The sequence below is a fragment of the Ostrinia nubilalis genome, chromosome 19 (genome assembly GCF_963855985.1).
Source record: "Ostrinia nubilalis chromosome 19, ilOstNubi1.1, whole genome shotgun sequence".
Lineage (NCBI taxonomy): Eukaryota > Metazoa > Arthropoda > Insecta > Lepidoptera > Crambidae > Ostrinia > Ostrinia nubilalis.
The window spans coordinates 2,095,814-2,109,303 of NC_087106.1; the positions used below are offsets into that span (position 1 = coordinate 2,095,814).

Genomic DNA, 13,490 nt, shown 5'->3' on the forward strand with positions numbered 1-13,490 from the left:
CTTGACTATTTGGAGATGTTTCTTATAACCATCATGTCTACTTAAACAATAATTAAAATTATCATCAGTCTCTAGTTACTGTAAGAAGATGGTCATCTTTAATTTACCAGAGGCATAGAGGATTTAGCATACACTCCGTATCTACTGTAAGAAGATGATTTTTGTTTTACCAGAGGCAAATGGAGGATTTGGCCTCACTCCTCAACTTGCCAGATGGGTTGGGGGATGGGTAAAAATAAATCTTTAGTCAATTTCACACAGCTTTATTTCTAAGTTACATATCTGGGTCTTTTATTAATTAAAGTTAACTAACAAAAAACCCAAGTATGTAACTTACTTAGAAATGAATTAGCTTGATAATTATAATCATCAGATAAAATTATAACTCAATGACGCTATATTTTTAATCAATCCACGTGCGTAAACTATCTTGTTTAGGTGTTAAATTAATTGAAACGTACATTGTTATCTTTATGTTTTAAGGCGCTAAGTCCAAGAAAGTGCTACCATAATTAATTGTATGTATCCTAATTATTCATTCAAGTATATTGATCTATTTGGTACCTAATGCTTCAATATTTTTACCAATCATCACAGTTTTAAACCCATAAAAAGCAGAGCTCGAATTATTTGTTGCATCAAATAAATTTTCATAATAAACGTTTGTATCTACGAAGTCATGGAAATTCTTGACATGCTCCTGTTCATCACAATTATTAGCCTTGTCCTCTTTGGGATTTGAACCCGCATCACTATCTGCTTTAACCTCTTCTAGATCCGAATCCGCAAGGCCAAGCGGCTATATACCTTGAACAGATAGTGATGACATATCAAAATTACTAAATACCGCTTAATCCTGCAGACTTCGGTTTATCTTGGAGATAATAATATGGGGATTTAAGACAGTATTAATATAATAATTACCTTCTGTTTCGAACACAGTAGCTGTTCTTCGTTTGGCCATAGCACCATGGCCAACCTTTTCAAGAGTTTCTTTGTGTTCTGTGTCACCTTTTACGTTGTGTGTGCTAAGCACGAAGTATACGATGGGTAAGCACTTCTCTGGTAAAAGTTGTTTATTATGGAGGTCTATGATGTTATCAAACTATGAATACGACTCTTAATATGATTAAAGACTCATGTGAAATTCAGGGCTTAAAAAAAAGAAAATCAATAATTAAAGCTGCTACAAATCTCATTAGAAAAAAACTAGAAAAGGCTTTGTCTTCAAAGAACACAATTTGAAAGTAACGAAATATTTTCTCTTCCTTCCAATGATTTCGTTACGGATTCAATGATAATAACTAGAGATGGGCCGACTAGTCGCCGACTAGTCGGGAAAGCCGACTATTCGGCATCATTTGTAGTCGGCCGACTAGTGACGACTATTCGGCAAAATATGCCGATTATAATCGGCGCATTACAAAATTAAATATGTGAATGAAATAAAACTCATAATCACGAAAATTATTATGAGGTAGACCAAGGGCGTCTGTCTAAACCAATTTTGACTGCAAAAAATCAGTAAAAAGTGGTTTCACCAGATTTAAAATTTTACCAATCAGTCTAAATTCATACAAAGTTAAGATTAGTTAAAATTACCAGGAAATCATCAAAAATGTGTAAAGTTTAAGTAATTTGTCGATATAAAAATTATGTCATTTTTTTTCGGGGAAAATATGCATGGAGTTGCATACCTATCCTGCGGGGAAGTGGTAGATTATGTGGGGCTCCTTTCATCGGAAGGATGAGGAATACCCACATAAATAATAGCCCCTGAGCTCCGTCGATCGCCTTAGTGTGAAGAACTATGGAAATCCGGACAAAGCCATCAACTATCACAGTCCGTCCCGGCAATTGCCCACCTGTATGGCGGGCCCTGCCTATCCGACGGTGGTGCAAGTCCGTGCTATGCAGGCGGGGGTACCCCCCACGCCGCCAGCTCGCTGACCATCACCGTGGAGGGTGGAGAGGAATCAGTGGACCGAGGATGCTTGCCGCGATAAGCGCAAGTTTGTCCATATATTTTGACGTCGATAAGTAAGAATAATATATCACGGCGCGCATCCTAATCTAGCAGGAGTCAATCATATTGTCACCTCCTCTGACCCCTCCGCCGTCGAAAATTATGACATCTACCTTAGGTACTGTTAGGTGATTGTAATGTTGCTTTTTATTTTTTCTCATATTAAAGAAATCTAATTTCTCAAGAAGTTATATTTATCTCTTTAGAAATCTAGATATTCTTATTTCTTTAAGAAATCTAAATATTATTCTTCGGACAAGTAGGTATTAGAATGATCGGCATTGCCGATTAGTCGGCCGACTAGTCGGCAATTTGAAAACCGATTAGTCGGCTAGTCGGTTAGTCGGCAAAGACCATAGTCGGCCCATCACTAAATTAATAACTTTCCCCTGGAACAAACTTGACTTTCACTGGTTTAACTTTTATCAGCGGTCAAACTGTAGATCCTGATTTTCCTGATTATACAGGAGTTGCGGTAGCTCGAACGAGAGATGAAAATTGCCCGATTTTTTTCAGTTGTTGCAACAATTTTAAGAATAACTCCATTATTTGCACCAAAACGACTTAGTATGAAAGTTGACTTTAGTTTCGTGTTATTATTATAATAATTACTTTTAGACACTCTCTCTACGAAATTGTCGTGAAGAATGAAGAGCAGTCTAACTTCGTCAATGGCCTGGAAAACGACCTCCCGATCGACGTGTTTGTCTACGCAAACACTGGACGCAATGGACAGATCCTGGTCCCCAAAGACCAGAAGGCGAACTTCGAAACTCTGTTGGCTTCTAAAGATGTAGAGTACAGCATCAAAGTTGAGAACATTCGGGAGTAAGTTAATATTAGTAGTAATAGCACTTATGGATATTATTACTTTATATGACAACTACCAAATAATATTTGTTTTGAGATTCAATTTCAGTCATATCGATTAACACCTTAGAAATTAAAATCGGTTCACTTGTTAGTATTTTAGTAATTTAATTCCTTTATTATTTTCAGGCAATTAGAAATCGAAGACAAAATCTTGGCTCAAATGGCGGCCAGGACTAGCAACAGGTCTTCCGTCGTTGGTCTTGATTTCGACAATATTCACAGATTCCAAGTGGTGTGTATTTGTTAAATGCTTCCTTAAACTATGACATAGAGCACCATCGTGACTATAAATGTTTGATTAGACAAATTTTGAACTTTGGATTTCACAAAAAAAAATCTTTTGTTATTTTAGGTCGACGACTACCTCGTCCAATTGGCTAACGCTTACCCCAATCTGGTCACTGTTGCATCAGCTGGAAAAAGTTTTGAAGGTCGTGACATGAAGTACTTGAAAATTTCCACTACCAATTTCCAGGTATGTAGGTATATCGCTGCAATCTGCGAGCCACAATGACTAATTTTGTAGTTTTCCAAATAATGAACCTACATAGACTAAATATTTACAAATATTTACAAATAAAAAATATGTCCCAAATCGCTGTCCAAACAACACGACATCGAATATTTTATGATATAAAAACTTATTAAAGTAATAAATCTTGTTTCTTCATCAATATTAACTCTTCTTATTACAGAAGTCTGTTGTCCTACCTAATCAATATTTTTTTTAACAGGACACAAGAAAACCCGTAGTATTCCTAATGTCCCTTCTCCATGCCCGAGAGTGGGTTACCCTCCCAGCTACGTTGTTTGCCATTGAAAAGCTAGTCCTCGACGTCACTGAGGCTGACTTGGTCAATGATATTGACTGGATCATCATGCCTATCGCCAACCCTGATGGATATGAATGGACTCACACCAACGTAAGTAAAATTGAGAACAAAGACCTAGATTTTATAATATTAGTCGTTATTGTTTTCTCGGAAAAACATGACGAAAAAAACACCTTAATAGAACTGTTGGTTTCCCGAAGTTTGAAATTTATTTTTAACAATCGGCAGTCGATATTCTAAATTCTAATATTCTTATCTCAGGTATCTCTCTTATAACTACATAATTATGTCAATACTCATTCATCTAAGTCGGCCGTTTTATGTAGTGGTTCGAAACGGACTACTATTCCGGAGGTAGCGGGTTCGATTCCCGCACAGTACAAACATTTGTGTGCATGAACATATTTGTTTGTATTGGACTGGGTGTTTTCTATGTATAATAAGTATGTACTTACAAAAACCGTTGTCTAGTACCCATAGTACAAGCTTTGCTTAGTTTGGGACTAGAAGCGCAGTGAAAATATCCAAGGATATTTATTTATTATTTATTTATAAGTAGGTTTTTATTTATTAATATACTTGTGTATATGATAATACACAGATTCTTTAAATGATAATTCATTTTACAGTTCCGCTTTTGGAGAAAGAACCGCCGCAACGGTTTAATGGTCGGCAACTTCTGCATGGGTGTTGATCTGAACAGAAACTTCGACATCTTCTGGGGCACGGCTTCCAGCAACAGCGTGTGCTCTGACACCTTCCACGGCCACGGGCCTTTCTCCGAGCCCGAAACTGCAAATATCAGAGACGTCCTCAACGAACACTCCGGACGTATTGAGATCTTCATGGATCTCCACAGCTTCGGAAGCATGATCCTGTACGGATACGCCAACGGCGTTCTCCCACCCAATGCGTTGACTATCAACCTAGTCGGTGTCAATATGGCGCAAGCTATCGACAGAGTCAAATGGCCCAACAAACCCAATTACATTGTCGGCAACGTCTTTCACGTCTTGTACGCTGCTTCAGGCGGCTCCAGCGACTATGCCCAGGCCATCGGTATACCGCTATCTTACACTTATGAACTCCCCGCATTCTCTGGTGCAGGACAAACTTTGAACGGTTTCCTAGTAGACCCAGCTTTCATCAGACAAGCTGGATTCGAGACTTGGGAAGGCATCAAAGCTGGAGCCAGATTTGTGAGGGACAGTTTGAGTATGAGAAAAAATATGCTCCGTTGATTTTTGTATTGGTGTTGATAAAGTTTCAAAATTAATTTGGAATTCATTATACCTATTTCGATGTAAAATTTAAATTCAAAGGATGCTTGTGCCATACCTAAAATCTTTTTGGATAATAAAAATTTTAAAACTGACAATAAACATAATCTCAATACCAACAACCATTTTATTGCATCTACCGTTTATGATAAAGGCGAATAGTGATCGATGAGGGGTTGGATTCAATTCCTTTAACGTAGTGACGCAAGCACGAAGTTGAATATGTCACGAATGTCACATTTTCTAGTCATTGCTTAAAAGCCATCACTGAAATACAACTACACTTATAAATAGAAAAAAAAAAAACGAACAAAATCGAATACTAAAATTATCGACAACTGCTGACCCGCACTATTTTTTCTAGTGTGAGTTTTGAGCAGCCCAGAATGGTAATGCCGTAATCCGTACGCTCTAACTTTCAATGAATTTAGAACATTGCACCGATGCCGGGATACCGCAAGGCACCACTTTATGCCACACTTTCTATTTCCTAATAGAATTTTAATTACAAGAGTGGCTTTAGGAGCTGCTCATACGGATATTATTTCTGCAGGCAACGTTTTAGACTGTGACGTTATTTAGAATCATTACTATACTTTGAGTACCTACTAAGGCTTAGAAGTTGTCTTTTAAATGGCCCGTATCTAAAATGGCGGAATGGAATGGAATGTAGATTTTACAGTACTACAAATAAGTACTTTGGTACCTCATAATACAAGGTTGTAGTTAAGTATTTACTTCAAGACCGTGACAGTAGTTTTCACACTGTAAAAATTTCTTGCGTGATAAAGCGTTTCTTGTTTCTCCGTTTACACAAAGCCTTATATTTTTTCGCTCTAGGGTTAAGCTAGCCAAGCTGAAGCTTCGTTTTATTGTCTGTATTTAAATAGAGTTAGTTGTGCTGTTGTCTTATTGTCTTAATTCATTCTGTGTGAGTGTAGCTTGTTAGTATTTAATTAGTATGGTAATACTTGTTCTTGTTTTCCGTAGTTAGTGGATTTTAATTTAACTAATGGGAATAAGTTACTAATTATATTTTAAGTTAATTTAATATGCAACTCAAAGGTGACTGACTGACTGACATAGTGATCTTTCAACGCACAGCCCAAACCACTGGACGGATATCAACTCATACTTCACACGATAAAGTGCTAATTTTCCTTATAAAGTAATTAATGCAAATCTAAGAATACGTGAAAGATTGCAGGCATGAAATAACATGAATGTATTCTTGGTAATGTTATTTTGTCACTTCTTCTCAACACCAACCCATATGTTGTCCCGAAGTGGTAGTAGGGCAAGCTATATTTAGGATGTGCATAAGCGCCCTGGAATGGACCTAAGTAATGAATAAAAAACTTGGATTTGTGAGCAATATAACCAAGTGCATGAGAACTTCCATGCATGCTGCTTACATTTTATTAAAAGATTACTAATAAAAAGTTACACACTTGTTGAACACTTTTTTAAATGACATTTCCATATTAAACGTCACTTTAAAACATTGTTCAACAAGCGTGTAAGTTTTATTAGTAAGGGGGTTAGTGTGAGTGTGATCCTCCAATGTACTATCAGTCCTTCAATCAACGAAGTATCTTCAATATCATGATGATAATGCAAAGTGTAAGCAAACATATTAATATTTATACTCTCGTTTTTAAATTAGGCTTCATTTACAATAGTTGATTTCTAGCTCTAGAAAATTGACCAAAAATAACAAACCAGTTAGTTCATCTCTATTGTTTGTTATCTCAGAGAAAAATACACAATTCAAACGATCGGAAAATACACAGAACTTTATACGATAGGACTTCGTTTGAAACAAATATTGAAATTGCTGGAAACGAAGTAAAAATGCTTTTTTATGTAAAACCTTCAGACTCGTATGAGAAAATAGACCAGTGCTTAAAACTACATATTTGTTCTCGAATGACCTATTTTTATAATCAGCGAATTATTTCATGACGCTTAATGATCATCAGATCATTTGGGCGCCACTGTTGGAACACAACTCTCTCTCTATGTGTGTGTGTGTAATTCTTGCCAAAAACAGAATCTATATTTTTTCGGATACAAAGCAGGTTTTTAAAACAGTATTTTGTTTAAGTGATTAATATTTTGAACAATCTAACTACAACATAATGATTTCCTTCACCTTAAGCCTAGGCGCAGACTATCGATTTTTCATCGGCCAATAGTTTAGTCGGGCAGTTGATTAGTATGGGCAATATGGGCATGTATGCAATTACACCGATTTGATTTGGCCGATTCTTCATACAAATTAAAATCGAGCCCAACTATCGGCCAACTAAAAATCGGTGGTCTGCGCCTAGTTTAAGTCTAAAATCTGCATCTAAAAATACCCATTACATTGTCGTTGAATTCGATTTTAAACCTCGCTATTGGCACAAAATGTTTCAGCTTTGTTTTTTCAGCCAGGTAAGTAATAAGCAAAGAATTCGCTGGATGCCTCCGCGTGCCGTGGGAGGGGATATTGCCTGGAGGTGAGACGTGACAGCCGCTGGACAGTAGTGCTGGGGAGGATGATTGTCGATATCGATAAAAAGTTCCTTGTTCAGGGTCATTTCGTTGCCACAATAGTCTTGTATGGACAACAGAACTTTAATGTTAATACTGTGGCACTTCATAAAGTTGTAATAGGGGCGATTTCCACCTACACGGTGGACCGACGAAATCGTAAAGGTAGCGGGGAAGCGCTGGGCGCAGGCTGCTACCAATCGATCAACATGGAAAGCATTGGGGGAGGCCTATGTTCAGCAGTGGAAGTCCTATGACTAAAATTATGAGGGGCGATTTGGCAACAAAAATACATAGTCTGATATGCTTTCGATTGTGCCCATAGCCATGACCTATGGACTCAATTTTCTCAGTTCAAAATCATCTCTATAAGTCTTGCATAGCCATGATTTACAACTTCGCTGCCTTTAAGTTACTTGATTGACCTTTTTTGGTCAAAAGTACAGGCTTCAACAACCTAAGACTTAAAACTAAACTGGGAATTTTTATTTTTTATTTTATTCAATAAGTACACATACAGGTTACAGTCATTTACATATCAAAATACATAAACAAAATGAACACTGTCTAGACTCCAACCTACAAGTAGCGTACATTTAAGTTACGATGATTTCATTTACGTTGCACAATTAATAAACACATACAAAATGCTCAAATACACAACCCTATAAACTGTGTTAAAAAAGAAAAAAGGAAAAAGTTATCAATTATTTTTTGTATTATTATCAGTATCTATATTTAAAACTGTGTCAATGCTTCTGCGAAACGAGTGTAATTTTTGTTGAAATATATCAAATTCCGGATTCTCTAACGCCATGTCATTATAAAGTCTGCGCATCCTAACCAGGGGATTGTAAAAAGAGGTGTTATTTTTGTAAACTTCTAGTGGGAACAGTTTAGAACGTCCACTTCTATAATTGGTGTTAAAATTCAGTTGAGTCACTAAATCGGGACAGTCAATCAATGAGTGTACAATTTTGTGTAGATATACAATATCAATTTTCTGGCGACGAGTATGCAATGAAGTTACTCCGAATTTAACCATTCTGTCATTGTAATCTTTAAGAGTTCTACCAAATCCACAGCGAAATGACACTATCCTTAGGCACCTCCTCTGGACACGCTCAATGCTATCCGAGTGAACTTTATAATATGGAGACCAAATAGGACAGCCATATTCCAGTATACTCCTCACCAAACTGTAAAATAATTTCAGGGTGCTACGTGGGTCCTTGAATCGACTAGTGCACCTCACAATGAAACTCAAATTTAAAAGAATAAATTTCAAAAGAATTGTAACTACTTTGTGTGCCGTATTTAAATCAAGTTTCTCTGTGGGGAAACTTACTAATATACGAGTATTTAGCTAGCTCTGGACTGGTCATAGGTTCAGATGTCAGGTAATTCAATTCAAAGCTCCAATCCTGAAAAACTATCGACATTGACATTCACCATCATTAAGGCAGACATCTTGGAAGCCAGAAAACGTTAGTGCTCTTGTTGAATCGGAACACAGTTTTAGCACAGTGCCAAAAGGAACAGTAGTATTGTTACAACTAAAAGTTATGCATATTTAAGTAGACTGACCGCTATTAGAACTATTGGTACCTACGTAATGATCATCGTAGTCAACAACGTCTTTTGTAGAAACTGCGTCTTTGCTTGAAATGCAATAAGCAAATTAAATTCAGAATGGGCTATCATTTTTACCTATTTAATAACCAGCTCATGAATCATCATGACCTTATTCGCATGAAATTCTACTTGAAGAAATAGAGCATAAGTTCGACTGATTTTAAAAAACTAGCCCTTCATCCTATTCATAAAATCTCTCTAATAACAATGACCTACATTGCATAGGTACGCGGGTATTATCGAGGCTTATGTCAAACTATCTACCAATGGCTGAAACGATGAAGATGATGATGGTACACTTATCCTGTCTCATAAATTACAAAAGGCTAGTCCTTATGCAAAATTGTAAAATTTGGGGTTGCTGTCCCTTTTTACTTTACATTGGTACTTCTGTCGAATCGGAACACAGTTTCGGTTGGGAATGTCGTTCGGAACACCAAACACTTCTACGGATTCCGTAGTCAAATACGGATGTGTATGAAGTTTAAGCGAACGTTTCAGGTGAGCGTGTGGATATAATATATCTTAGAGGACTCGCATTACATTTGCGAAATGTAAAGCCTGCTATACATGTTGGCCGAGCCTTGACGAGTGTACGCCAACACCAACGTCTAGACAATATATTTGCGTTGCCTTGACATTGCTCGGCGACGCTCGCCTAGTTGGTCGAACGGAGGCAAGCACCAACGTGTATACAACGCATTTGCCATCGCTTGCCACGACTCGCTGTCACTCGTGATCACTTGCTGCACTTCGGAACGTTGTCGGTTTTTCGTCACAAATCAAAGGCGCTCGCGCGCACTCGGCCAATAGCGTCCACATGTTTGTCCGTGTAATTATTACGCGGTTGGCGTCCGTCGTAGGTACACGAAGAAATGTCGCTCACAACAAACGACGATATATTCAAATTTTTGGAGTTTTACCAGAATGAAGCGGTTATTCACCACCTTCAATTTTGTCACATCCACCACCTTCTTTTTTGTCTTTTCTTTTTCACCACCTTCGTGCGGTACACACTGACATAATAATTATAAGCACACATATAGCAGCAGCTGAAATAGCTTCTACGTCGTCGTCCATATTCTTTCAATTCACAATATAAACTGACCAAGCCCAACGTATGGGCATCTTTCAAATTAGCTTGCGTCCATTGGTCTAGGCTCGCGTTGGTCTTTAATTTGCCAAACATGTAGACAGTAGCGCTTGACTTGTGACGATTTGCATAGGCTCGCGTTGGTCTACGCTCGGCCAACATGTATAGCAGGCTTAACAAATGTCTAATGTCATCATCGTCTCTACATTTTCCATTTCAGGAGCAAGACCCTTTTTATTTTTCAAAGGAAAAAGAAGGATTTGGCCTATACTCTATGCTAGTCAGACGGGTTGAAGAGGCCTCATGTTTACATAGCAGCCCCTAAGATTAATAGGTACTTACATCTAAATATAATTAACTCAAAAGTAACTGACTGACTGACATAGTGATCTATCAACGTACAGCCCAAACCACTTGACGGATCGGGCTGAAATTTGGCATGCAGGTAGATGTTATGACGTAGGCATCCGCTCATAAAGGATTTTACGAAACTCCATCCCTAAGGGGGTAAACGGGATCCACGCGTACGAAGTCGCGGGCTGCCGCTAGTCATTGATATGTACCTACTCGTTATCGTTCGTCAAGGTCTTGATTTGTGGAATATTTTACCTTTTCAACCCCGGGGCAGAATTTGGCCGGACATCTAATTAGAAATTTTCACGGCATTCTCAATCCAAGCCTAGCAACCTTATTCAGATCGCCCAATTTATTTCAAAGCCAAATCTAAATTCCTGGGACCATTTTAAGCAGGTGCCGACGGAAACTTTTCACTTTATTTTCCAAATCGAGGATTTTATATTGAGGATTAACTACAAATTTTTGGAGCATATTAAATCTGTAGGATCTCACAGTATAAATAAAATCAGAAGGTAAACTAATTTTCACTATCGCAATTCAATTTGTATCGGTATGTGCATTTGATTCTTTCCAAAATCAATCATAACGTTTTTTTGCATTTGTGTTTCGTAAAGATCTATCTAAACTAATGTAAAAGACGCGCACTATAGCTTGATAAGGACATTGCTGGCTTCAAGCTAATCATCCGAAAATTAGTGTGAAATTTTCAGAATCTGCAGAACCAAGTTTGCAACAATATCAGTCACTGTAATTTAATTCTTTGTGTGTTGGTTCTTCGCTCACTTTACTCTATTGTGCAAACGTCTGTGGATTTCAAAATTAGATTCTTCCTTTATGATTGTAGGGAGTAAAAACAAATTTGGTCCGGAGAAATCTTAAGTGGTTCGTGATGCCTCGAAAATTATTGGGAATTTGCGACTTAGTTATGAGAAAAATTTAAAAGAAGATAACAATGTTATTTGAAAACTCTTTCTTAGTTTAAATTAGTTTATTGCAGGACTAAGATGTAGTTTAGTTTACTTGAAACTAAATGAATTTTCATAATGGAGATGATTGTAATATTTTCAAATGAACTGAATCATAAGTAAGTATGACAACATTATGGATATGGATTATAAATAGTAATAGGAGGATATTATTTAACCTCGTAAGACCGAAGAGTAAATTTTGTCAACTTCTAAGTATCGCCGAATGTGCTTTCAGAAGAACAAATAATTTGAAGTCGTAAACGCCGAGCACTTCGAGTAAAAAAATTTCTATGATAGAGATTTTCTTTTGCACCCATATTTTCAGGGACCCTATATAATAGTGCATAGAGCTTATTTTGGGTAAAAAATAATAAAAAAATGTTTTCTCTTAAAAGAACATTCGGTATTACAGACTTTAAAAAGAAAAAGTAAATAAATTATATATTATACTTTAAAGTAAAACATAAATGTAACCTCCTTAATAAATTAATACTACATAAAGATACAATAATGATATTAATAAATGTAACTGAAAAGGCACAAGTATTTTAATTTTATTTAATGTTCCATAATTAGTACTTTTAAAAGTACTATCGGTTTTATAACATACAATAATGATAGGTTAGAATGTATAAGAAGTAAAGTCAATATTCATGTTAATTATAATATTTATTAAACTAAAAATCAGAACGTTCTCATAGTAAATTTTCTTAATCATATCATAATTTTAAAAGTCCAATTCTCAATTCATCTCAATAGAAAAAATATACAAAAATAAAACTTTCACCATTAAGACCGAATGTTCCTTGCAAAGAACTATTATTTTCAAACGAAAAAAAATCATACAAAACTTTTTCGAATTGGTAAAAATATTTTTTTTGCTTGTTTAGCAGTACTTTAACTTTAATTACACTGGTTAGTTTTTCAATTAAACTACGTTTACGTGAAGAAAAAAAATTAGTCGTAAATCACGTCCGCTCGGAAGAACCACCTTATCAAAGAAAAATGATAATTTGACAGTGACATTTTGTTTTTTTTACATTAATAAGTTCGGATACCTGATTTTGAATACTTTGAGCCATAGACTATCACTCGAGTTAAGCTCTAGCCGAGAGCTTTCGCGAAAAAATATATTTATTTTTAATTACAATTTTACTTAACTAACTAACCTTATTGAATCTAAGTCTTCGACTGCTGTAAAACCGGGCTCGATGCTCAGGCGCAGGGCTGCTTATCGCCAACAAACGCAAGCTCAGCGTCTAGACGACATCGTCCGATCATTTCGTAGAACCGAGGTACATAGAGCTCGCATAACACCTCCCCGCCGAGATAGAGGTCCATTCTTTAGCTTATCTGCTGAAGATAGACCGAGGAACGGATTCAGTTTGTAGAATTACAGGGCGTTCCGTTTCTGTAGTTACAGCGGCTGCCCTGTTCTGTATGTATTTCCTCCATTTGATATAGAGAACATATGAAGCTGCTATAATGAAGATTATGTAGAGCGGCGTGGTCCAGTATAGATGCGGCTGAATATCTACGTCTTCTATTTTCAAAGTTTGCTGCTCTCGTTCCAAAAATCCAATAGTATTATGAAGTTGTTTCAAATCCACATTTTCAATTTTCAGTCGCTCAAGGGGGTTCCTGATTTTCACTTCCTCTGAATTGAACGCATAGAGCTTTATAGGTTTTCCGTAAACGGTATGATGTGAATTTATGAATTTCAGCTTTTCACTGGATGCACTGCAGTTTTCCGGAAGTTGTAGTAAGTATACTCCTTTAATTTTCATGTATTCATCCTGAACACACTGTATGTGAAGCTTAGTAGAGTTTGGACTGACAAATATGTAGTATTCTTCATTTATCTTTTCAAATATTTCCTGCTCTATT

At 36.6% G+C, this 13,490-nt stretch overlaps 1 protein-coding gene across 1 annotated transcript; it reads left to right on the plus strand.

Moving 5' to 3' along the window:
* The first annotated feature begins 919 nt into the window (after nucleotides 1-919).
* On the plus strand, nucleotides 920-5,134 carry LOC135081059 (carboxypeptidase B-like). The gene is made up of 6 exons (XM_063975781.1): nucleotides 920-1,050; nucleotides 2,645-2,854; nucleotides 3,026-3,131; nucleotides 3,252-3,374; nucleotides 3,634-3,822; nucleotides 4,362-5,134. The coding sequence occupies exons 1-6, from the start codon at nucleotides 971-973 to the stop codon at nucleotides 4,971-4,973; spliced, it is 1,320 nt and encodes a 439-aa protein (XP_063831851.1). The 5' UTR covers nucleotides 920-970; the 3' UTR covers nucleotides 4,974-5,134.
* Nucleotides 5,135-13,490: the final 8,356 nt, after the last annotated feature.

What these genes read in the sequence shown, in the direction of transcription:
- LOC135081059 (XM_063975781.1), top strand. Translation starts at nt 971, where the DNA reads ATGGCCAACCTTTTCAAGAGTTTCTTTGTGTTCTGTGTCACCTTTTAC. An exon ending in AAGCACGAAGTATACGATGG is followed by an intron (nt 1,051 to 2,644) that starts GTAAGCACTTCT and finishes AATTACTTTTAG; the next exon opens with ACACTCTCTCTACGAAATTG. An exon ending in AAAGTTGAGAACATTCGGGA is followed by an intron (nt 2,855 to 3,025) that starts GTAAGTTAATAT and finishes TATTATTTTCAG; the next exon opens with GCAATTAGAAATCGAAGACA.